The sequence below is a fragment of the Odontesthes bonariensis genome, chromosome 7 (assembly GCF_027942865.1).
Source record: "Odontesthes bonariensis isolate fOdoBon6 chromosome 7, fOdoBon6.hap1, whole genome shotgun sequence".
NCBI lineage: Eukaryota > Metazoa > Chordata > Actinopteri > Atheriniformes > Atherinopsidae > Odontesthes > Odontesthes bonariensis.
The window spans coordinates 36,939,240-36,965,960 of record NC_134512.1 but is presented as its reverse complement, the minus strand read 5'-3'; the positions used below and the strand labels follow the sequence as shown (position 1 = coordinate 36,965,960).

Below are 26,721 nucleotides of genomic sequence, written 5' to 3'. Positions count from 1 at the left end.
TCTGAATAGGGTGTAAAGCATCTGCTGCAGAGTTCTGACTCGGATGGGATCAAACACACTGACTTAAGCAACAGTTTGAGGATCTGTATTCACAGTTTGAGGATCTGTATTCACAGTTTGAGGATCTGTATTCACAGATCTACTTGCGCAGTCTGAGTCACAGACGCCATAAAACCGGTCCAGCTGGTTTGAGTTTTCCTGGTAAAAACACTCCTGCAGCCTTGTTGCGGTTCTTCTCTCCGCTGTTTCCTTGTTTGTTTCCCATCACAAAGGGGGGTCTGGGTACCTCAGAACTCAGGCCGCCGGCGGATGCTGAGGCGCGGCGACGCAGTAGCGCAGCTCCGCCGCTAGGGCGCAGGAAAGAGCAAAAAGCCGGTTTATTATTCGTTACGGGGCTGAACTCGGGGGGCAGTCCTTTAACGGAGGAGGGACATCATGCCCATTTCCACAGCCTCTTTGTACACTGAAAGAAACGGGCGAGCCACGCCGCTCTGACTCACACCATCACTCACACACACACCGCGCACCCTCGTGGCTGAGCCCGGCCTGAGCATCACTCTCCCCCGGACCGAGGCGGACTGAGAGAGAGGAAGAACCAGGAGGAAACTGTGCCAGCCATGTCCGCGTTGAAGAAGAGAAACTCCAACTCCTCGGAGGAGAAGCAGGTGACGGAGAGGATGCTGTCCCCGGGCTCCAGCCCGGCCGGGACGCCGGGAGGAGACGCCGGCGGGGTCCCCGCGGCGGCGGCCGGAGGAGAGGATGGGGTCGCCCTGAAGAGGACCATCACCCTGGTGAACGGCGTGGCCATCATCGTGGGCACCATCATCGGCTCGGGCATCTTCGTCACGCCGACCGGCGTGGTGAAGGAGGCGGGCTCGGTGGGTCTGTCCCTGATCGTGTGGTCGGTGTGCGGGGTCTTCTCCACGGTGGGCGCGCTCTGCTACGCGGAGCTGGGCACCACCATCACCAAGTCCGGCGGGGACTACGCCTACATCCTGGAGGTGTACGGCTCCCTGCCGGCCTTCCTCAAGCTCTGGATCGAGCTGCTCATCATCCGGCCGTCCTCGCAGTACATCGTCGCCTACGTGTTCGCCACCTACCTGCTGAAGCCCATCTTCCCCGAGTGCCCGGTGCCGGAGACCGGGGCCAAGCTGGTGGCCTGCCTCTGCATCCGTGAGTATCCGAGCCGAGCCGAATCGGGCCGAACCGGGCCGAGCCGAGCCGGGCCGAGCCGAGCCGATGATGCAACCTTGCGGGAGTTGCACTTCCTGTGTTTACCTGTCAGACACCTGACGCAACTAAACGAGACCTTCTTGAGACGCACGTGGGCCGCCCGTCACTTCCAACCGTGCGCACGCGCGCTCACAGAAGTATAGTAGGCTACGGTACATCGTGTCCACGCGCGCAGTTTTCTTTTGATGGTGGTGAAAACTGGCGCGTGATTACATCAGCTGCGGTGATGAGGAAGAGTTTTTATTCGCTTCCTGAAAGCCACGTTTTCAGGGATGTTTAGTGTCGGCAGAATGGCGAGCTTCCTGCTCCGATTCAAGTTGTTTTCTGAGACTTTAGAGGCAACAAAGATGTCAGAATGTGCTCAGAACAGACACAGCTGGAACATAAAACACACAGAAAACAGTTTAAATGTAGCATTGAGTTGGTAGATTTAAATGCTTTAAGTTGTGTGTGTGTTTCAAACTCTTCAAAGACCTTTTTTTTTTAAAGCTGTAAATGTAAAATTAGTAAGTGGATCTGTTTGGGCTCTAATCTGCCGAACCTTCCTGAAAGCCACATTTTCAGGGATGTTCAGTGTCGGCAGAACATCATGTTTCCTGCTCTGATTCAAGTTGTTTTCTGAGACTTCAGAGGCAACAAAGATGTCAGAATGTGCTCAAAACAGACACAGCTGGAACATAAACACACAGAAAACAGTTTAAATGCAGCATTGAGTTGGTAGATTTAAATATTTTAAGTTGTGTGTGTGTGTCAAACTCTTCAAATATCTTTTTTTTTAAAGCTGTAAGTGTAAAATGAGTAGAATTTAATCTATTTAAACTCCTTTATAGAGACAGAAGTGAACTAAAGTGACGGATAAGCGTGAGGTGGATCTGTTTGGCTCTAATCTGCCGTTCCTCCTCAGTCTGATGGAGCTGACAGCCCCGTCTCACCAACACACCGTCTGCTCTGCACTTTGTCTTCGACCCTTAACGAGATTAACTCTGGCTTACTCGCTGCCTCAGCCAGTTAGCGCCTGTCTCTGCTGGGACACGATGCATTTGACCGCCACACGCCTCGCACACACACTTTGTCTCTGGTTGTGCACGTGCATTAATAAGTGTGTGCGGGGCCTAATCTGCACTGAGGCCACATGACAAAGATGTGAACCGGGAGGCTGTTTTCCTGCAGCTTGTTTCCCTTCTGTAGGACTTTCTGGGATTCACGTTGGTGTGTGTCTGATTAAAGGGACAGTTCGCCTCTTTTGACATGAAGCTGTGTAACATCCCATATCAGCAACATCATTTCTGAACATCTTCTTACCCCCTGCTGCGTCCTGTGAGCAGAGTTCCAGCCTCGTTTTGGTGTTGATGAAGGTAGTCCGGCTAGTTGGCTGGGGTTTAAAAAATAAAGCGTCTTGCTTCTCAAAACCAATATGCGTTCAACAGAGTAATACATTTGCATCACAAAATGGTTCTCCAGGAAAAAGTCAGACCTCACAATCTCTTGGCCCTATTTTCTCTCCCTTCGTATCACTGCCTGCTTTGCAGACCGAGCAGCAATCACCGTAACAGGCGCGGCTGTCGCTTTAAGTTTTGCGAACTGTCCCTTTAAGTTTTGTCGGAGTTTCCTGCGTCTGTGTGTTGGTTTGGATGCCAGAAGTGTGTGTCCAGCCCTCTACTGTACGCGGCCTCTCTCCCTTTGTCTCGGGCTCCCTTGCATAGAGCCTCATTGTGCTGCCTCGTCTATCTGTTGTGGCACCGACCTGATTTAGGAGCTTTGAAGAGACCTGCTGCTTTAGTTAATCACTTTTAATGGGCTCTGGGGTTTTTTGGGCCTCTTCAGTGTGTGTGTGCAAGTACAAGCAGTGCACATGTACCTCAGGACTGACAGGAGGGGAGGGTTTTTATTCCCCCAAAGAATTTGTTTTCCATCTCTGAATTCTTCTGCAGCTCACGTTGTGTTGGGAGGAAGACGAAGGCAAAAAGGCACAATTTATTCAGCTGTTTATAGTTGCACAAAGGTCCTCTACTCTCTAACAAACTGTCATTACAAAAGCCACCAAGAGCCAAGGATTGAGTCCAGCTGCCGTGCTCGTGTTGAACAGCATATTTGCCTCTAAATAACTTCACCAAAGTGTGGGACGTTATTTTCTTGACTTAATGCATAAAAACTACCTGTTGGAGATGTTAGCTCCTGTTAGGAAAGCAGGGCTAGGCGAGTTAACTCGTTATTATCGCGTTAACACATTCATTATTTAACGCCGATAAATATTTTATGGCGTGTTAACGCATGTTTAAAAAAAAACAGAGAGACAGGAAGCAGGGGGCAGAGAGAGGGGGAACAACACGCAGCACAGGGCCAGCTGCAGCCAGGACTATGGGGCGCCTGCTCAACCCACTACGCCACAGACCACCCCTGTTTTATCATTTATTTTATTATTGTAAAAGTCTGTTGCTCACAGGCTTTTATTATTGTAAAAGTCTGCTGCTCACAGGCTTTTATTTTGTAAAAGTCTGTTGCCGTCTGCTGTGGAACAGGAAAAGAAAGTAATCTTTGGATCCACCAAACATGGAGAAGGGTACGGAACTTTTACTCGGCCATTTTCATTTTAAAGTTCTTCCAGACGGCGGAGTCGACAGAACCAAAGTCATCTGTAAACACTGCCAAGTTGAATTGTCTTCTCAGCGTAGTAGTTCCAGTCTAAAATATCACTTAAAGGCAAAACACACAACTGATAGCAGCAAGTCATTCAAGGAAACAGACAGTGGAGCGAGGCTTCTACATAAAAACTACAGAAAGATGCTGATGTTAAAAGTGTGTTTGCACAACAAATGTTATGGCACTTTCATTCATATGGCAGCACATTTAAAATAAAACTAAATGCTAAAAGCTATACACTACTTTTGGATTCATCTTTGGGTTTTGCGTACAAATGCGATTAATCGCGATTAATCAGGGAAATCATGTGATTAATTAGATTAAACATGTTAATGGTTGCCCAGCCCTATATGAAACCCTTTGTTTCAGAGCCCGACGGGCTGCAGACGCGGTGTCTTTCAGGTTGTTGTTTTCAGGTTGTGTTTTTTTGGGTGCTGCCCCTTCATGCCTCTGTTTCTGTTTTTCTCTGCAGTCCTGCTGACATTCGTTAACTGCTACAGCGTGAAGGCGGCCACCAGAGTGCAGGACTTCTTCGCCGCTGCCAAGCTTCTGGCGCTCGGAATGATCATCATCATCGGCTTTGTTGAGATCGGCAAAGGTAAAAGTCGACATGTTGGGTTTTTTTTATGCATTTTTCTTAATCGTGAACACCTTAAACGGCCTAAACTCACCTTTAAAGAGTAAAAGATGAACAGCGCTGACGCACAAGTTCGACAAATAGATCAAATTCAAGGTTATTTTCTGTAGAATTCCACTTTTAGCCCATTTAAAACCAGTCAATACTTAAATAAATTGATAGAAGTTGATGTTTTTTAGGTTGAACAACTTTCTGACTGATATTATGTGTAATTTATCACATTTTTACCGACTCGTTTCACCTTGAGGAGCGACGCGTTTCCTCTGAGATCAGCATTTATAAATGTGATGCCGATCACTTTCCTGATTTGAGCTTGATAGGCTTCATCCAATCCCCCGTCAGTCAGATTAACACCCCCACACACAGGAAAATTCATTCATTTAAATTAGTTTTAAATGAGCGTGGGCTCAAAGGACCAAAGAATCCACATGGCAGCAGTTATTTGGCCCTTAAAAGCTTCTCTTTTTAACTTAAAAAACCCACTTGTTGTTATCGGTAGTTAACACGCATACGTAACACTAGAAGAAATGAATTATTGTGTCAGTTCAACCAATTCTGGACTTTTAAAATGCATCTGAACATGTGAGTCCAGCTCCAAACTTCCATCTTTCTGCATCTTCCAGTAAAAACACTAAAGAGTTCATTAATCCAGCTGAACTCCCCATAAAGCTGCTCTCATTCACAGGTTTTTCTGTTTCTTTGGTCAGAAACTGGGACTGAAAATCACTGAAAGCGTTCCCAGACTGTCGCTCTGCTCTAATAAAATCCTGATTTCAGAACCACAGAATCAGCGTTAAAGCAGCTCAAAGACGGCGTCTGAGCAGAGAACTCAGCTGGACTCAGGTCAGAGGCAGCAGGAGGTCTTTACTCTGATTAATAACTCGGTTCCGCTCCTGTTCATGTGTGCAGGGACAGGCTGGTGGTTCAGGTAAACAGGTTGAACTCATAAAGCACAGAGAGGCGTGACAGACGCTGGGCTGAACCTGACGGGCCGCTGTCACATTCTGCATCCAAGAGACTCCAGTTCCAGGGCAAACTTCACCCTTTTCGGATCTTTATTTAAGTTCCAGTCGGGTCACATATGAGCATCAGAGAGGCTGATGATGCAAAACTAATCAAATCCAGTTTATTTGTTGAACATTTCATGTACAGAACAGTTCAAAGTGCTTTACATAAAATAAAAGCATTGCAGCAGGGAGTGGAAGAAGCATTAAAAATACATAAAAGAATATAAAGAGAAACAAAGAAAATCATTTAAATGAATTTAAAAACAAGCAACAGTCCAGATAAGTCCAAAGATATCGTGCAGATTTCATGCATAGACACATGAGAACAGAAATGTCTTTAACCTGGATTTAAAAATGTCTCCATTTGGTGAAAGTTTAATCTCCACTGGCAGTTTGTTCCACTTGTTGGCAGCATAACAGCTAAATGCTGCTTCTCCATGTTTAGTCTGGACTCTGGACTGGACCAGCTGACCTGAGTCCTTGGATCTAAGAGCTCTGCTGGCTTTATATTCTCTGAACAGATCACAGATGGAAACCATCAGCAGGCTTTTAAAATCTATTCTGTGACTGACTGGAAGCCAGAGTAAAGATTTTAAAGCTGCTGTGATGTGTTCAGATCTCTTAGTCCGGGTTAAAACTCCAGCAGCAGCGTTCTGGATGAGCTGCAGATGTTTAATGCTCTTTGTGGGAAGTCCAGTTAAAAGAGCGTTACAGTGATGGTCCCGAGTCTCAAGATATTTACCAACGCTGACCCTCTTCTCTGCTCCCAAACAGAATGATCTCAGTTTGGTCTTCATTTAATTGTAGAAAATTCTCTCTCATCCAGGTGTTTACTTCCTCCAGACACATAAAGTTGTGTATCGTCTGCATAACTGTGATAATTGATGTTAAAGTTCTGCAATGTCTGACCTTTAGCCTGCAGCAGCTTAGCTGTTGTGCCTTTAAGATGAATGTAAACAGGTTTTCGGTTGATTCTGCAGGTGTCAGCAGATAAACGATCAGCAGACACTCGGCAGCTCGCTCTGCTTCTTTGCATGCACGACAGCAGAAGCTCAGGAAATCCTCCAGCTGTTGTGGTTCAGTGTCTGTTTGTGACACGATGTGAATCATGAGGTGGCTGCTGGCTCCCTCTTACATCATATCAGCCTCAGCCACTGATGGGGAATTCTGAGATCTGATTATGTCACAGATGTCGGGGATGTTTTTAATCATTCGGCTCGAGTTCAGAAACTCACTTCCTCTGAAGTCTGAAGGAGTTCAGTGTAGTTTTCACTGAGAACACTTATGTAATCCAGGAAGCTGCGATGACACAGACCCACAAACCCTTAAAGGGACAGTTCGCCTCTTTTGACATGAAGCTGTGTGACATCCCATATCAGCAGCATCATTTCTGAACATCTTCTTACCCCCTGCTGCGTCCTGTGAGCAGAGTTCCAGCCTCGTTTTGGTGCTGATGAAGGTAGTCCGGCTAGTTGGCTGGGGTTTAAAAAATAAAGCGTTTTGCTTCTCGAAACAATATGCGTTCAACAGAGTAATACATTTGCATCACAAAATGGTTCTCCAGGAAAAAGTCAGACCTCACAATCGCTTGGCCCTATTTTCTCTCCCTTCGTATCACTGCCTGCTGCCGCCTGCCGACAGCCGCGCCTGTTACGGTGTTTGCTGCTCGGTCTGCGCTTCGGTCTGCACAGCAGGCAGTGATACGAAGGGAGAGAAAATAGGGCCAAGAGATTGTGAGGTCTGACTTTTTCCTGGAGAACGATTTTGTGATGCAAATGTATTACTCTTTTTTAAAAAAAAAATTTTAAACATATATTTATTGATTTTTCATGTTTATATAACAACATCCAACAATTTAAACATCCAAAACATATGGCAGTAAAGAAAATAATAATTAAATGATTAAAAAATATATATAATAAACTGCAGTAATTAGTCAGCAGAGTACAATGAATATGAAATAATACAAATGATTTAAAATAAGTAAATAAACACATATATAAATAATAATAATAAATAAATAAAAATATTCAAAATGTAGGTTACAGCTTGGGCACTCCCAACAACAAATTAAATCATTTTCATTATCTCATTCTCCCACAACAGTTCCAGAAATATCCTCCAAATATCATAAAATTCAGAAGCCCTCTTTCTAACAATATAGGTCAGTTTCTCAAGAGCCAAACTCGATGTATGTATTACTCTGTTGAACGCATATTGTTTTGAGAAGGAAAACGCTTTATTTTTTAAACCCCAGCCAACTAGCCGGACTACTTTCATCAACACCAAAACGAGGCTGGAACTCTGCTCACAGGACGCAGCAGGGGGTAAGAAGATGTTCAGAAATGATGTTGCTGATATGGGATGTCATACAGCTTCATGTCAAAAGAGGCGAACTGTCCCTTTAACATCTTCGAGTTTGTGCTGGGGGTCCAACCTGATTACCCCTCCCCCCCTCCCCAACCTGCGAGCTTCCTGGAGTCGGGCCGAACTCTCATTACGGCCGCAGGATGTTGTGAAGTGCAGCCAAAGACGGGAGGAGCGCACAATGGCTTTAAAGCAGAACACAGCCCCTTTCATTTGGATTTCTGCTCATTAGCAGCTACAAAGTCTGCACAGAAAGTTCACGGAACAAGCAGCTTGTGTCCCGGTCACTGTAATCTGAAACGGTGAAAGTGTTTTTGATACGACTGAGACAGGAAGTGGGCTCAGGGAATCGGACGGCTGTGCGAGTGTGGGCTGCTCCTCCGGTTCACTGGGTTCACTTTGCAGAAACTGCTGCTAAACATCGGAGGGGACGTGGTAGCTCTGTGCTACCGTTCTGTTGGTGGAGAAGCCTTCGAGCGGGTGAGCGTAGACCTTAAAGGCAGGGTAGGGGATCTTTTTCTGGAGCATTTTTTTACATATTGCTTGAAATACTCTTCACACCCCCATTGCAACCAATTAATTAAAAGTTTTGACACAAAAATGAAAAGTTTTAGTGGCCTCTAGAACGTACAATCTAGGAAAATCAGTATCCAATCATTGTGAACGGACCGTTCACAATGATTGGATTCTGATGCGTCTATCAAACTGCAATCTGCTCCTCCCTCCCCCTCCTTCCCCCTGTGCGCGTACCCTGCTCCGTGAACGAATTACGCGTCCAGAAGCTTGGCAGGAAGCTAAACTAGAGCCAGCTTGGCTAGCACCTAGCATTATTAAACGTATAGTTAGCATACACTAAATACGGCAACGATCGATGCTTGCTGTCAGAACAGCGCTCGTGCACCTTCGTGCACGTTCATGTACTCTAGAGGCGTGGCTTCGGGGGGAAAGTGAAGAAAAGGGTTGGGACTTTTGACCGGTGTATTTTCAAAATGCAGCTTCGCTGGACTCAGAATCCAGGATCTCCTTCCCTACCTTTAAACATTAAACCACAACAGCGGCGGTGGAAGACGAAACATGCCGAGGCGAAGCCTCTGAAAGAGGATTCAACAAGCGCACAGATAACACGGAGTGTTTCGTCTGGTCCTTTTTAAAGGAAGATGTGCTCCTCTGCCTGGAACTCTGAGCCCAGATATCACCCCTCCACCTCTAAACTAACAGCGAACGTTAACTCCAGTCATGCTGCAAGGTTCAGCAGTTTAACTACAACTGATAACTTTACTGAACTGTCAAAGCGTAAACTACGGAAGCCCAGAGCGGACGTGGTACGCATAAACTTTTTTTTTTATGGTTTTCTCAATAACGAGTTAATTTACCGATGGTTTTCGAGGCCACTTTTTCTCCCCAGTCCGCCCCTGTATATATGTGTTTATATGTGTTTCTGGCAAAGGTTTTTACCCATCTTTCATTGAAAACTGAATAAAGTAGCCTATGAATCAAACGTGGAATGTGGAGCGTTTGTGTAACAATTCTGCACAAAGCAAATCCTGCTGGTGTGCCGAGCATTTCGTTTTCTCGAGAAAACGATAACGGCACCTCTCGTGCATCATTCAGTAACCATGGAGACGGCCTGGTCCCCTCAGCTGGTCACTGATGAAGTCGACTATATCAGCAGGATCACTGAGGTGTAAACGCCTGCTGAGCTGCAGTCGAGCCGGCCGTCTCCTTAAAGGACGCGGGCTGATATGAAAGTTATCTATTCAAGACAAACAAATAAACACATACACATACATATAAACACATATAAAGACATATAAACACATATAAAGACATATAAATGCATATAAATACATATAAACCCATAAAAATACAAATAAACACATACATATAAACACATATAAAGACATATAAACACATATAAACACATATAAATACATATAAACACATGTAAACAGGGGCGGACTGGGGAGAAAAGAGGCCTCAAAAACCATCTGTGAATTCACTCATTATCTCGAGAAAACCATCAAAAAAAGGTTTAGACGTACCACGTCCACTCTGGGCTTCCGTAGTAAACAGATTGAGACATTCTGATTTAAAAAAAAAAAAAAAAAAAAAAAAAAGCATTTAGGTGCTTTGATTTATTTACAGTCTCCTCCAAAGTAAGAATTTAGCTGCAGCTTCAGACCGGTTTGCTCTGGATGCTGCTGTTAACATGCTTTTGAAGGGAGCTGGTGATGATTTATACATGTTCCTTTACAGTTGCCATTACTCTGTCAAATTCTTGTTGTGAAGTTCAATTAACTTCTGCATGTTTGTTCAGAAGTAGGTCAGCTTTCTGTTTTCTGCTATCCGACTCCGGCCTGCTCACGCCGGCCTTCTGGGGGAAAAAAAAAAAAAAAATAGATCAGATGGGCTACGTTTAACGAGACGAACCCACGAGTCCTCTGCTGTCTGTGAGCTTCACCCTGTGTGAAGCCTGGACGCTCTGCATGCTGAAGGAAGGGACAGACCGCCTGTTTGTGCAGAGGTGGGAGGTCACAGGGCTCGGATCAGCTGACTGGTGGGCACTCAGGGCCTCAACTGTGGGTGGAAGTGTTCGATAGGGAGGTCAGGAGGGACGGAAGGTGAGACGGTGGGGGGGGTTTGCTTTGGCAGGTGAGCAGCAAGAGGCCAGAGGAGAAATTAAAATAAGTGCTTAAACAACAGCTGGAGGAACGTGTGCGGCGTCGTCCTCTAACCGATTGCCGTGTTTCTGTCTGTCAGTGGGGTCACATGTAGGGATGGGGATTGATAAGATTTTTACGATTCCAATTCCATTTTTGATTCTGCTTAACGATTCGGTTCTTTATCGGTTCCCTTATCGATTCTCATTTGGAGAAAAAGGACAACAAACCGGTCGATTAGCATCAACTTTGTTTAGTTTAGAAGTAGCACGAGTCATGACCTCACAAACCCAACAACGGTGAGGTCCACATTGGTCTATCCTGGCCTGGGTAATTGAACTCTTCCTGCTCTGGTGAAAGGAGAAGCTGGAGGTAGAGGTGAACTGGGGGTAGTACCACCAGCCTCTGGCTCTGAGCCAGTCAGGCTCTGTCTCTCATGATTTCATCTAAATGTAATGCCTGAGAAGGCATTCATTTAACCTTAACCGTTACTAACTGCAGCTTTTACAATGAGGCAAATGGTGCTAACATGATAGGCAGTGTTTGTTAGTTAGTTACCTGCAGTGTTAGCCGAGGACATGCTAATGTTGCTAACGTTGCTGGGTTCAGATTCACCAACGTTAATCATTCATTCATAGTTATTGCATGTTGGTAGTATTTCCTCCCTTTGGTGAAATATTCACTTTGTAAGTTGCCCTGTTGTCGTCTTTTTTAGGGATGAGTAATCAAACTTTCGAGCGCTTGGGCGCCATGTTTACTGTAGACTGCACTGGACTCGCCACGCAACGTTGCGTGGTGACATCATTCGCGCCCACTGGAATCGATAAGGGAATCGTTTGCAAAATCGGCAAACGATTCCAAGGAATTGAAACACTGGGAACCGGTTCTCAACAAGAACCGGTTTTCGATTCCCATCCCTAGTCACATGGCTCTGAAAGGATCAGATTATTGGCTAAATTACAATCAGACTGCGTTATTAAGGGTAATTCTCCTTGGATATATGGCGGTGAATGAACGGTATCAGAGGCACAAAGCGTGTCATACCCCGGTATGATAGGTGGCGCTGTGCCCATTCCAACTGTTGCTAATAGAGCCACTTCCTGTTGACCTCTTCACCACCAACAACAACAACAAACTCAGGCATTGGAGAAAGATGGAGAACGCAGAGCCAGATGAAGCTACGTCCCTCTACATTTGGTCTGTGATGAGCTGCTTGTTGCACAAACTCGATGCCCAACGGAGCATTCTCCATCGCGTTGTTTGTTTCTTTCTGACGGCGACAACAACAGGAATATCGTCTCCTTTGACTTCCGGGTCACGACCCCGGGAAAACATCTGGAGCATGCGCAGAACGCAAAGTCTGATTCACCACGAGCTTCAGCGTCTACAAGCAGGTTTAGAGTGACTTTAACCCAGTTATCTCGGGGTCTGAATCCGATCCAATTCTTAGTCAGATTAAGGTGTCTACATGCACTTAATAACTCAGTCTGATTGTAATTTAGCCAATAATCCGATCCTTTCAGGGCCATGTGACCCCACTGAGTGAGTTGCTGCTGTTTCAGAGCTTCCGCGAGAGAGATTACGGGGTTAAATTAGTGTTTCAGCAAGAAAAGTTAGCTGTGCCCACTCCTACGGCCGTGAGCGCAGCACCCTTATTGAAAATCATTACGTAACATCTGGGTGCTCCTATCAATGCCGATCAGAGCCGAAGCTGATAAATACCGGCGTCTACAGCAGAGGTAGTAGACACAGAGCTGAATGTTGATTAAACATGTTCCCATTGAGCTCAAAAAGCAGATGTTAGCCGGTGTTAGCAACAGTAAGTCATTAAAACAAACAATGCTGACAGGAGCTTAATAACTTAATGAATAATGAACTTAATAACTCAGTCTTATTGTAATTTAGCCAATAATCCGATCCTTTCAGTGCCATGTGACCCCACAGAGTGTTTAAAGTCTAAAAATAGATTAGCTGTGTCCTCTAACCAGGAATAAACACGTTAAACACCTGCTAACGACACAGAAAGGACTGATGAAAGACATCTCCAGGAGTCCGGCAGGCCGGTTTGGTTTGTGTCTGGTTATCGAAAACCTTTCTGTCTTTTCCAGCCGTGTGAAACGTAGTTTCTTCGCATCAAACCAAGCGACTCTGAACATGCTTGATGCACATTTTCTCTTGGTGGAGCAAACCTGAAGCCATCTTTTTGGAAAAGACACCAAAAAACCCACTGAAATGAATAAAAGTAGGTTTCCATTGTTTGGTTTAAGCTGTTGTAATTCAGTAGAAGAAGTAGCTGTCCTAACTGGAGTAAAAAAAAACAAAACAACCGTGGTGGACATCCAATAAAGGGCTCTTGGGTTGTTTTAGCACATCTGGAACCACAAACAGCTGCTGAGTTATGTCATTTTAATCTCTAACAAGCCAGAGAGATTCCCCAAATACTTTATATTCCCTCTAATGTGCTTCAAGTCTACTTTGAAACAAGTTAAAAGCACCTGAAGTAAGTGTATGCATTATCCGTGCACGTTAGGGCAGTGTTTCCCAACCTTTTTTGGCCTGAGTACCCCCTCACACATACAACGCGTGCGATGATTCTCCAAAAGTAGAGCAACACAGTGGTTATTACATGAAAATCATTTTATTTAATATCCTTAACTTTAACATAAAATTCTCAGGCTTTCTCTCTTTTTTTTAACCTCAGTTGAATTCAACATAAGAAAAAAAAACATTTTCTTGAAATATAAATAATTAACCAAAATATCAAATCAAAATAATCTTCCTTTGTTATCTAACTTAAACAAGTAACATTTCTCTTTTTTTTTAAGACTACATTAACAGGCCTAACTCATGTAATATTCATCACAAAACTGGAGTCTCCTTCATAAACAGTCCTCCATAAAAGTGTGACGCCTTAATAAATAAAAAAATAAAAACTCCCCGTGCGCCGCGTACCCCCTGCAGTACCTCCGCATACCACTAGGGGTACGCGTACCACAGTTTGGGAACCACTGCGTTAGGGGACGTTTAAAAAAGCTTTTTGATTGTTTCTGTTCACCGTTTCTTCCAAACGTGAATCAAAAACAGCAGCTTCATCAGGCAGCTAATAAAGGAAAGACTTTAGATGTGCTGTCAGGCCGGATGTGCAGAGTAAGACATCCAGTGTCACAGGAGACTGAAATGAGGATTAAAAAACACGATTCTGTTAGCTCGATTCTTTCATTGGAAGCTCAAGAACAAGCCGGAGGAATCTCAAGTTAAATAAAGTGTTTATTGGTGGTAACAAGTGAAGTATATCAGCGCTGGACCCAGTACAACAGACCTCTCGCAGGAAATCCGTCTGACCGAGCCTCGATTTCCGGGTATCATTTGCATTTATAGCCTCATAGGTTCGACTCACACTCGACCGATTGGACATGAGTAGGTTCAACATGCTTCGTTATATTCTCTGAATAAGCCAAATAATGTGTGGGTGAATCTTGCACCTGCTTTCCCAGGCTAATTGTTTTGTCTCAGTATGCCTGGATCCTTTAAGGTCATATATCGTGTGTATCGTGGAAAAGTACAGCTAAGAACAAAGCCAATTAGAACAATTCCTTAATTTAAAAACGAAGCCAAATTAAAGCCCAAACAGGTGCTTCAGCATCCCTCTGGTAGCTTTATTTGCTGTTGGCCTCTGCACAGAAGTGGGCCTGAACTATTAAAATGAGCAGAAATGATGCAGCTTTCTGTTCTTCCACCTGAACATTTTTGTCTCTTGTCGCTCGGCTTCAGGGGATCAAACTGGATTCATCCCACTGCAGTAACTATCAAACAAGCTCTAACAGCTCTTTGTTTCTTTGCTTTCATTCACCAGCGGATCATAGTCTGCACAAGTCGAGCCGCTTTGCTTTGTTGCTTTGTTGCTGGAACATGAAGTTTAATTCTAGCCATTTGTACTTTTAGTCCCTTTTTTAAGAGTGGTTCCTGTTTTGGTGTTTAGTCTGAGGCTTCAGTTAAGCCTTGCCCGCCCGCCTTTGTCATCACGCTGCCTCTGATGACTGTTTATGGTTGTGATCATAGCAACACAGACGTGCATTCCTGCCTCCTGATTGGTTGCCGACTGTACCTTCTTTAGGAGAGCTTCACTGGAGGAGCTGTAATCCCAGTTATTTGTTACCCTTATTTGACAGTTTTCTTGTGTTTATGGAAAGTAGAATAAATCAGAGGGGGCACGTTGAATCTTGAATCATTTTGAGCGTCTGTGCAGATGGTTTCATGCACACTGTGTTTTACAGTTGAGCCTAGAACTGTGTCGGGCAGGTTTTCCTGCAGCAGAAGCATTTTTTGCATGTGTTTTAATGGAGCCGTGCGGTCAGAGTCCGCTGGTGTCTCAGATTAGAGAGCAGAGTAATCAGATTAGCTCCTGCGTTCTCAATCCGTCGACCGCACTGTTTGGAGGAGAAACACTCAAAGTTTCCCAGTGAAGCTCCATGTCGTCCTCATGCCACAACATCTTATTACCTTCTTATTCTGCATCCCATGGTAACCTAAAGGAGTTCATACAAACATCAGTGTTTTCCAGGGTTAATGGCCCTGTCACACTGTTGCATATGAGAGAAGCTGCGTATAAAAAATTAATAATATAATTTTCATACGCACGAAAAGTCCTTGAAAATAAAGAATGACTAGCGTATGAGTAGCATATGAACTGCGCATGCCCAGCGTACGTTTCAACGCGCCTATATCAGCAGCCTTTCCACATTGCTCCATTATTGCAGTAGACGACGCGCTATCAACATCTCTCGAGACATTCATCTCGATCATGCCTCCCAAGAAGCAATTGTCATTTGCCCGGGCCCTGGGCCGAGGAAAAGGCAAAAAAAACACAAGAATCATTCTCACCCAAACCTGCTGAAATGCCTGATGCACCTGCGGCTGATGAGTTACATGCTTCTGAGCGATCAAGATCCCCAACTCCTCCTCCTGACCGCTCCCGTGAATCGTCGGTTGCCTGGGCGGAGATGGAGGCGGCAGACGGGCGGAGGCTATAAATACGCTAGCTGTACGGTACACCTTCACGCCAACATATGGCAATTTATGTCCAGCGTTCTCGACCTATCAGTAACGTACCTATATCGTACCTCTAGCGTATTCAGCGTATGCCTAGCGTATGCTTAGCGTATTAACCATACGCACAAAAGTTTTGAGCATGTTCAAAAATTTATTTCTGCCTCAGCGTATGCCAGCGTGCTTGAAACGTGTACAACCTATGCCTAACGTTCCCCTGGCGTATGTCAGCGTATACCAGCGTATGAGTGATAATTTTCATACGCAACTCATATGCTTCTCTCATACGCAACAGTGTGACAGGGCCTTAAGTAAAGCGAGCTCTCCACATCTTGAAGCGGTTCACACAGCAGCTCGACGTGTTTCAGAGTGGAATCCTCCCACTGCACCAATAAGAGAAGCACGGCTTCCTGTATCTCAGGCTGTGTTCGAAACCGCATACTTCTCCTACTACTCATACTAACTTTTTGAGTTAGTATGCGAGTTTGAGTAAGCGAGAAGTTCCCGGATGCATACTAGATTCTCTGAAATGTTGGGTATGCATCATGAGGTTACTACTCATACTCAAACTACCCAAGATGCAACGTAACGTGACGTCGCTGATCGTCATTTCCTGTCAAAACGGTAGTTTCAAGCTAGCTACAACGAGGGTAGGTTCACTTCCTGTTTTCAAAACAAAAGCACCAATTGTATGGTAATGGCTTTCCCTATGATAAAAGGCAACGGGTATTTTATTTTGTGAAAATAACCGGAAGTGCGTTGCTCACTGCGGCTAGCTTTAGTAGCGCCGAATTCGTGGGAACAAAATTGTAAACAGCCGGTATTTTGTCAGGTTTTCAACACGTTGGGGATCTAAACGACTACTTTCTCACCTGAAAATGTTTCAAATGTTGCTAAAGTTTACAGAGTTTAGAGCTTAAGCGAAATCAGCTTCAGGGCGGCTGATTTCGGCTCGGGCAGGAGCGCAATGCATTGTGGGTAAACACTCTGCATACTGTCTGATCGATGAGTATGCAGTATGTAGTATGTGGTTTCGAACACAGCCTATGTTTGAAGGTTTTATATTCCAGTTAAATTCCGTTTCCTTGCTTCCTGTTGACTTCTCTCTCCTCTTTGCCACCTGGGCTGCTCTTGCTGCCTGCCCAGCCTGGTTTCTACGCTCACATTGCTCCTTCTGTGCATGAACTCCTTACTTTACGTTGTGCGGATCGTTTCGTGGTGTTTGTTTGAAGATGAAGTGGAACCTTCGGCTCCCGTCAGTCCAGTTTCTTTCTGGTTAAGTTCACTGTTAAAGCCTTTGGAATCCACCCCCTCCTCCTGTAGTCCCGTATTTGGGTCGGTCACATAAACTATTAGATCATTTTTAATTATCTAATCGACTAATCTACAATCAGGATCTTTCAAGTTTGTAATTGCAAAGTGTTTCCTTTAAAATGTTTTGGAACTGCAGCATCGCCCTCACGTTGTCATGATAACGGAGCCTCACAAACCCGTGGAGCAGCGCTGGCCAGGTGGGGAACACACCTGTCTGATAACGCAGCGCCCGCCCCAGAAAGACGCCGCGGTTACCCGGCTGTTTCCCACGCCGGCTTAGGGCGAACCCTCCCTGTACCAACACTGCCAGGAGCTGTTGGTTTAGTAACCGTCACCGTGTCTGAGAATGTCCGCGAGTGCTGAGGGGAGCAGGAATGTGGCCCAGATTCCCTCAAAACCAGCAGAGAAGCAAACCTCCTAAATCCTTCCAGCGGCTAAGCAACTGAGACTAAATGCTGGTGTTTGAACCCCGGCCTGCCATGCGTGGTGCCAGCGCCTCCGGCTGCTTAACGCATGAAGCGGGTCCAAAACTGGAGGCGCGTCTCATCAGCAAACAGCAGCTAAACAGACATTCTCTCCAAAAATGAATCCAAAAGTAGTGTATAGCTTTTAGCATTTAGCTTTATTTTAAATGTGCTGCCATATGAATGAAAGTGCCATAACATTTGTTGTGCAAACACACTTTTAACATCAGCATCTTTCTGTAGTTTTTATGTAGAAGCCTCGCTCCACTGTCTGTTTCCTTGAATGACTTGCTGCTATCAGTTGTGTGTTTTGCCTTTAAGTGATATTTTAGACTGGAACTACTACGCTGAGAAGACAATTCAACTTGGCAGTGTTTACAGATGACTTTGGTTCTGTCGACTCCGCCGTCTGGAAGAACTTTAACATGAAAATGGCCGAGTAAAAGTTCCGTACCCTTCTCCATGTTTGGTGGATCCGCCGATTACTTTCTTTTCCTGTTCCACAGCAGACAGCAGCAGACTTTTACAAAATAAAAGCCTGTGAGTGACAGACTTTTACAAAATAAAAGCCTGTGAGTGACAGACTTTTACAAAATAAAAGCCTGTGAGCAACAGACTTTTACAGAATAAAAGCCTGTGAGCGACAGACTTTTACAAAATAAAAGCCTGTGAGCGACAGACTTTTACAAAATAAAAGCCTGTGAGCGACAGACTTTTACAAAATAAAAGCCTGTGAGCAACAGACTTTTACAAAATAAAAGCCTGTGAGCGACAGACTTTTACAAAATAAAAGCCTGTGAGCGACAGACTTTTACAGAATAAAAGCCTGTGAGCAACACACTTTTACAATAATGCTCGACAAAATATTTATCGGCGTTAAATAATTAACGAGTTAACTCACCCAGCCCTAATTGTTGGTTATTAAAATTCTGCATGTTTGGGCAAAACGTGCAGAGATGGAGCCTCTAAAATATCTGCTGTGGCTTCCTGGGTCATATCTTTAGAGGGAAATATCCCTGCCAAGTCAAAATAAAGTGAAATGATCCTTTAATCAAGGCTCCAGAAGAGACTGGAGTCTCCTCTTTGAGCTCAGTCTGGGCCTCTTATCGGCCCAGATTAACTCTTCGGTCCACTGATCCGCACGCAGAGACGGACTAAAGCTGAATATTATGAATCTCCATGATGTTAAACCTGCAGAGCAACGACACAGAAGGAAGGTTCGGAGCTTCTTTCTGGTCTGATTCCATTCTTTTCCTTTTTTTTGTTTGTTTCCAGGTGATACAGACCGGCTGCTTCCAGAAAATTCCTTCAAGGGGTCAAATTATGAGTTTGGCAACATCGGGCTGGCGCTCTACAGCGGCCTGTTTGCGTATGGTGGCTGGTGAGTCAGCATATCGACCCGCCTCTTTGATCAGACTGACTGAAACTGAATTATTGATCAAGTCTCTCTCTAATACACCCACACCAGTCCCCCCATTTTTTTTAATTCTTAGACATATTCAGACCAGTTCTGCAAGATAAAATGTGTTTTACTCTCTCTTCTGCTTCCAGGAACTACTTGAATTTTGTCACAGAGGAGATGATCGAGCCTTTCAAGTAAGCTGCACAAGTGTTTGTGAATGTTAAAGGGACAGTTCGCCTCTTTTGACATGAAGCTGTGTGACATCCCATATCAGCAACATCATTTCTGAACATCTTCTTACCCCCTGCTGCGTCCTGTGAGCAGAGTTCCAGCCTCGTTTTGGTGTTGATGAAGGTAGTCCGGCTAGTTGGCTGGGGTTTAAAAAATAAAGCGTTTTGCTGCCTGCTGTGTAAACTGTGCAGACCGAGCAGCAAACACCGTAACAGGCGCGGCTGTCGGCAGCAGGCAGTGATACGAAGGGAGAGAAAATAGGGCCAAGAGATTGTGAGGTCTGACTTTTTCCTGGAGAACCATTTTGTGATGTAAATGTATTACTCTGTTGAACGCATATTGTTTTGAGAAGCAAAACGCTTTATTTTTTAAACCCCAGCCAACTAGCCGGACTACCTTCATCAACACCAAAACGAGGCTGGAGCTCTGCTCACAGGACGCAGCAGGGGGTAAGAAGATGTTCATAAATGATGTTGCTGATATGGGATGTCATACAGCTTCATGTCAGAAGAGGCGAACTGTCCCTTTAAAAGCGTGACTTGTTAGCAGAAGATGGATAGAAAGCTGTGACCCGGTTTGTGTGTCCTCGTCAGAAACCTTCCCCGAGCCATCATCATCTCTCTGCCCATCGTGACGGTGGTGTACGTTCTCACCAACCTGGCGTATTTCACCACGCTCTCCCCCGAACAGATGCTCGTCTCGGAGGCCGTCGCCGTGGTGAGTGCGCACGCTTCCAGCTGAGGTCGTAAATGCTGCTCTTTCCCATGATCTGCAGGAGAAAAAAAATCCTCTTTCCTGCAGAAACTTGGCAGAAATGAGTCGAGTTTTAAGGAGTTGAAACGGACTCTGAGTGGCCACAGTGAAGACTTTTTATTTTTCTCGTCTCGCAACGTTCCCTCTGGACTGAACCGACACATTAGCTGCTCGTTTGGATCAGGTCCAATAAGAGAAAACGCCACAGCTGTAGAAACAGGAAGTTAGTGTTGCTGAGCGTCACACATCCACAGGAAGTGGTTTTATTTAAGGATCCATATCAGCTCCTTCAGATAAAAGATCTGACAGAGTCCAGCGGCTCTGCCTGGATGTTACGTGTTTTTATTTGTTTTTTTTACTTATTTTTTATTATTTATAATATTATTTTATGATTATATTATTTATATTATTAATTTATATAATAATAATACTTTTTTTAACTTATTTTTCATCTCAACAGTTAGTGTCAGGGCACATCGTACATACATAGTTAAACAATCATCCTTGTATCAACGTCCTTATTATCCAGTGCCTGGATGTGACGTGTTTTTTTTATTTTTTACTTATTTTTTATCATTTATAATATTATTTTATAATTATATTATTATATTATTTTATATTATATAATAATTACAATAATAATAATTATATTTATATTTTTTTTACTTATTTTTCTTTCAACAGTTACAGTGTAACTGCCTCTTGTAGTCTCAGTTTGTTTGTGATTTTCTCCATTTCTCCACATCCACTGCTCCTCAGCCGGTGGGTCTACTTTATACCACATTCTCCTAATCATTGTTTTACTGTCTGATAGCAGCGCTTTAACAAGATCCTCATCCTCTCTTTGCATTATGTCTCGTGTTAAATTCCCCAAGTCGAGTATTTTACATGTTTTTGGTATCTTATATCCTATTATTGTTTCATAAACCCCTCCATAGTTTGTCCCAGCATCCTTTTAACGTTTGGCAGGACCAGAATATGTGTGCATGGTCAGCATCCATGTGACCACATGCTCTCCAGCACGGATAGACGCCACTCCTTTCCTAATCTTTGGGGTTATAAAGAATCTGAGCATATTATTCCAGTTGAATTCTCTCCAGATCCTGGAGCCAGTGGACGTGCGTTTTCCAGATATTAAACAACTCTTCCTCAGTTATTTGTTCTTTTAAAATTCCTTTTCCCATTTTTTCCTTTTCCCACTTTCTGCATGACATCAAACTTCTATATGAACTGAGATTACTCTGCATTTTTTACCTTCATAAGCCTCGAAATACCTCAATAACTTAACTATCAGTGTCAGTTTTTATCTCCTTCTCATAATAGTCTTTTATTTGCAGGTAGCGATATTGTTCATGTTGGTCTAATCCAAATCTGCCCCTCAACTTCTCAAAACTCTGCAGCTTGCCTCGTTCAACCATCGTACATATTGCTGTGATCCCTTTTCATTGTTTAAACCCTTTATCATTTATCCCGGGTATAAACCATTCATCAGACGCAAGCCAGCTCAAAATCTTTTATTTATTTCTCTAGTTTATACCTCTCAACAACAGTATTCCATATTTCAAGTGTACTTTTGGTTATTATATCTAATTGTTTACCTAATTTTCCCAGCAGGCCTTTATTTGCGATCAACTTTCGTACTTCAGCGTCCGTCTGCTCTATTTCTATACTTTTCCATCTTGAAAAATACTCATTGTTGCACCAATATATCAGGGCTCTGATTTGTACGGCATAAAAAAAACTCCTCGAGGCTTGTTGAAGCCACACCTCCTTTGTCTTTAGGGAGCTGCAGAGTTTTGTACCTGGTCCTCGGTTCCTTTCCTCCCCATATAAACCTCCATATCCACCTGTCCCATTCCAGAAACTGCTTTGCTGGGATCGTCACTGGCAGAGACTGAAGTCTCTCCTAATTTCTTGGTTTATTTTAGTGTAATTTGCATCATATAGTTTGTCTATTCCTTTCGTGATATTTACTCCCAAGTATTTTATTGATTTAGCATTCCATTTGAGTTTATATGCATCCTTGCCTCTTGGGACGGGGAGTAGTTTATTGACCTGGATGTGACGCCTTTAACCCTAATCCCTGATGGGGGACATTTTTCTCCACTTGGGGTGTATTTTCTCCTCTAATTTCACACTGTAGATAGTGATACTCATCATATTTGGTCCATTTGTGCATTTTTGACAATTTTTTTTCAAATTTCAAACACACATCATATACAATGCAATTTTTCATTGTGTAGAAAAAAAACTCCTTAATTTCTGAAAAGGGACATTTTTGTCCCCTTTTAAAACGACCTAAAAACATTATATATTAATATTTTTCCACTTTTTTTCATAGATCTTTTATTCCACTTCAGTTCTGATCATAACTACCAAGTTTTCAATTATTAAAAAAAAAAAAAAAAAACCTTTAGATGCCAATTTGAACTTTTTAGCCCAAATTTTAAGCCTTTAGGTGCCGGTATTTTCAAAATATGGACTGCAAAGTGGAATTATTGAGTTGGGATAATTAGGGTCTGGGATATGTCAATGATTAGCAACAACATTGATTTTTAGGGATTTTTAATTTTTTTGTTATGGCTGATTTAAAAAAAAAAAAATAATAATAATAAATAAATAGATAAATAAATAAAAAAATAAAACTCCTTAATTTCTGAAAAGGGACATTTTTGTCCCCTTCTAAAATGATCCCCAAAATACCATATGTTAATATTTTTTTCCACTTTTTTTTCTTAAATCTTTTCTTCCACTAATCTTGATCATAACTACCAAGTTTTCAATTATTTAAAAAAAGAAAAAAAACCTTTAAATACCAGTGTATATGAGGTAAACACCAATTTCTGTTAAAAAACACACAAAAACTGCTATAGTTTCAATATATGCAATGCAAAGTGAAATATTCTATGGGGGATTATTAGGTCTGGGATATGTCATTGATGAGCTACAACATCAGTTTTTACAGCTTTTTAGTTTTTCTGCAGTGGCAGATTACAGAAACGGCTCCCATAGACATCCATTATAACGAATACAGCTTTAGACTATGGCACACACACACACAAGTGGAATAAAAGATCTATTAAAAAAAAAAAGCGGGAAAAAATAATAACATTTGATGTTTTTAACTTGTTTTAAAAGGGGACAAAAATGTCCCTTTTCAGGAATGAAGTTGTTTTAAATCAGGTATGAGCGTTAACTGTTACTGGATGTATTCCTTTGCTCCTCAGCCTTCAGGTAAACGCTACAGGAGGTTTACCTCATAAGTCTTTGAGGGTTTATTTGTTTCCTCAGAGAAACGCCGTTTCATTGTGTGCTGATCTGCTGCCGTGTGCTCTGGAAAGATGATAAAGAATCTTTATGCGGCCGTTGTTCAGACGTTGGCTGCTGTTGCTGCTGATTAGCGCTCATTTTATCACAAATGTGTCAACAATTCTCCGCAGTAACGCTTCTCTCCCCCCCCCTTTTCTGTCAAATAAAGGCCACTGAAGCCTTTAAAAGAACTGAGTCGAGCGGGAAAGGCGTCGCTGCACTGATGATCGCTGCACATAGCCGGCGTTGCAGCCTCTAAAGTAAACTGTTACGACTCAATGAGAGCTTCCAGCTCACCCAGTTTCCCTTTTAAGTTCTTTGGTTCAGACGCAGCAGCACGATCCTCAACCCCGTGCAGGACACCGAGGACATGTAAACCTCCCTGTGAGATAAAGCTGAACGTACTGGAAGACGAGGCAGAAAAGAATCCTTCTGTAACTTTTCAAGGACTCTGAAACATAACAGAGACATTTTAATGGGTCTGTTGGGTTTAACTGTTTGGAAATGGGTTAAAAGTGACGTAAAACAAATGAAACAATTCCTCACATTGAAGGTTGTGGCCAAAGACTTTGGTGCACGCAGTTGTTTTTTGTTTGTTTGTTTAATATTTTTATTGGGAGGGTAAGGGACATTGGAATATAAATCAATATCACATTTACATTGAACATCACCACAGTGTCAGTTTGAGCAAACATATCGATACAGTCAAAATAATGTTCATCTTGATGAGTTTAAAAAAAAAAAAAAGCATACAGTCTACCTCCTCCTGTTTTTGGTTGTTTTTTTTCACAACAATTCCAGAACAATACAAAATTGTGGGGGGGCTACTTAACTAACAGTTAAGGACATCTATATATAGCAGAGATGGGACCGAGTCACACATGTGCAAGTCTCAAGTCATTTTTTCTTGGGCAAGTCACCTTATTATTGCAATTTTACCTGCAGAATCTGATCTTAATAAAGTGAAAACACAAAGATATAAGTAACTGTCAGTAAACATCATTGGCCAATGTGTCCAACCTGTCCACCCCGTATCATATCAAGCTAACATTAGCTAACCACCGACTAGGCTAGTGATACTCACTATTGTTTTCACCAGAGCCATATTGGCAGAACAAAATTACCACAACATACTAAAGTCCCCTTTTGCAAATATGCATTTCTACATATAAAACATCCCACAGAAAAAGAAACAGCACAGCCGATACATTTTCAATTCAGACCACATTTACCTTAATACTGGGATGAGCACAAGCTGGCGTGCATGTCCTTGACTTTCTTCATGTTGTATTTGTAGTTTGTTGTTGTAATCATACTGAGACATTCAGGTTGAGCATGGTTTTTGTGCTGGTTTTTACCCTTTTTTAATTAAAAACCGATCCATTGTGCCTGCATCTCGCGCCGGCTAAAGGAGCTAGCGTGCTCTGCGGTCAGGTGTGAGGTGGTTTAAGCGGGCTGCGTTTAACAGTTCCCCCTTTAGAAAACACACTTAAAAAGTATAAAAATACTTAACACTATGCAGTATTCGCTGTATGTTATTTGAAAAAATGTATTGTTATTGTTACCATATTGTTATAAGCTACTATGCGAGTGCGAGCCGCCAATTAAAGCTTGAGGAGCCGCACAATGAGTATCTCTGGATTAGGCTAACGGGATAATATTAGCTAATTTGACGAGCACTTACTGGTCAGAATGGATCTTCAAATGACGAACAAAGTTCGAAGTTATGCTAGATGCTTAACATTCAAGTCATTCAAGTCATCGTGTCTCAAGTCAAGTGCCAAGTCTTTAACTTCCAAGTCCGTGTCGAGTCTCAAGTCTTTTATTTTTTGTCAAGGCACAAGTCATCAAAACAGCGACTCGAGTCCAAGTCACAGTGACTTGAGTCCCCATCTCTGATATATAGCGACTGAATAAGTATAATAAGTGTAATATGTACATGTGTGTGTAAGCTGTTCAGTATAAATAAAAAGGAGGACCAGAGATTAAAGAGAATAGAAAAAAAGTTTAAAAAAGGAAGCCACTTGTTGTAGAATTTGTCAGAGTTACCTTTCACTGAATATCTGATCTTCTCCAGCTTTAGAAACGACATACTTTCTTTGAGCCACTGAGAGCTGGAGGGAGCTTTAGTTTACTTCCAGTGAAGAAGAAGAAGATGGCGTCTCGCTATTAATGAAGCGACGTAGCGGTTTTACGGGTAAATAAAGCATGAATGCTGCTCTGATCATCAAGTGTGTTTGCAGGACTTTGGAAACCGCCACCTGGGCCCCATGGCGTGGATCATCCCCGTGTTCGTGGGCCTGTCCTGCTTCGGATCGGTCAACGGTTCCCTGTTCACGTCTTCCAGGTAAAAACGCTCTGTGAGGCTTCAGGAAAGCAAACAAACAGGCAGAGTCGTGTCAAACTGACGGTTTACATCCTGAATCAGGTTGTTCTACGTGGGCTCCCGGGAGGGCCACCTGCCCAGCCTGCTGTCCATGATCCACCCCACCCTGCTGACCCCGCTGCCCTCGCTCATCTTCACTGTGAGTACTCCATACAACACAAAGGCTGTTTGGCGGTTTCTCTGTTTTCCTAACGGCTTCTGTTTCCCGCCCTCCTCCGTCCAGTGTCTGATGACGCTGCTCTACGCCTTCTCCAACGACATCTTCTCCGTCATCAACTTCTTCAGCTTCTTCAACTGGCTCTGCATCGCCATGGCGATCGTTGGAATGATGTGGCTCCGTTATAAGAAGCCCGAGCTGGAGAGGCCGATCAAGGTGAGTTTTCTTTTTTTGATTTCCTCGCCGCTGGCGAATCGTGCTCGTGGCCCGAAGCCTGTTGGCTTTGGCAGCACGAAATGTTTCTTCTTTGTCTCGTGCGATCAACAAAGATCCATTCAGGGCCTCGCGGCTGAATAGAGACGGATCGTCGATTAAAGAACAGAAGCAGAGCTGGATGTTGGTCAGCTGGTGTCCATGCCCGCCGGGGGCCGCGTGTGTGTGTGTGTGTGTGTGTGTGTGTGTGTGTGTGTGTGTGTGTGTGTGTGTGTGCACTCGTGTTACTCGTGCTGTGAGGACCGATGTTCCCTCTAATGGTTCATGTGTCTGAGCACACTGAGGACCACTGTGAGCAGCATCAGGTGTGCACGCTGTGGCCTCACACCAGCATCTGTCCAAAACCTTGGATCATAGCAAGTTACACGGCTTATTAAAAGAATCAAATCACAGCAGCAATTTTCATTCGTTTACTTTTAATATTAGCGATTCGGCCCACTTAAAATGGAAAAGACAAAAATCCTGTTGTTCATGAGATGTGTAGTATGTTGTCTGTTATATGTGAGAGTCATGCTTGCAGCCTGCATGTTTTGCAGAGTAGACCTTTGTCACTCGAAAAAGAAATAATCTCCCCCGGTTTCACCGCTTGTTCTTCTGTTTGACCTCAGCCATTCCATCCTCAAAGAACCGCATTTCTTTTACTTTGGCTCGGTGAGTGGGTGTGTCGCTGGCGCTGCCCGTTCATAAGTAAACCGCATCGTATCATTGCCTGTCACTCACTGCGTTACATTGAAAAATGGTACAGAAAACACATTGGTCTAATTAATTAGATTAGATTAGGTCTGGTATTAGATATTAATCAATAGGTTTATGGTGAATTTTATTGTATGCGCTGCACAGAT

The 26,721-nt window shown here is 43.5% G+C and overlaps 1 protein-coding gene across 1 annotated transcript in view; it reads left to right on the top strand.

Moving 5' to 3' along the window:
* The first annotated feature begins 265 nt into the window (after nt 1–265).
* The window catches only part of slc7a5 (solute carrier family 7 member 5), a 33,037-nt gene continuing 6,581 nt past the window's right edge, over nt 266–26,721 (top strand). Inside the window, exons 1-8 of the mRNA XM_075470719.1 lie at nt 266–1,173; nt 4,346–4,471; nt 18,644–18,749; nt 18,920–18,964; nt 19,595–19,718; nt 25,307–25,410; nt 25,492–25,588; nt 25,673–25,822. Of these exons, the coding sequence (XP_075326834.1) occupies nt 618–1,173; nt 4,346–4,471; nt 18,644–18,749; nt 18,920–18,964; nt 19,595–19,718; nt 25,307–25,410; nt 25,492–25,588; nt 25,673–25,822 (1,308 nt within the window). The 5' untranslated portion in view covers nt 266–617. The remainder of the gene's footprint in view (nt 1,174–4,345; nt 4,472–18,643; nt 18,750–18,919; nt 18,965–19,594; nt 19,719–25,306; nt 25,411–25,491; nt 25,589–25,672; nt 25,823–26,721) is intronic.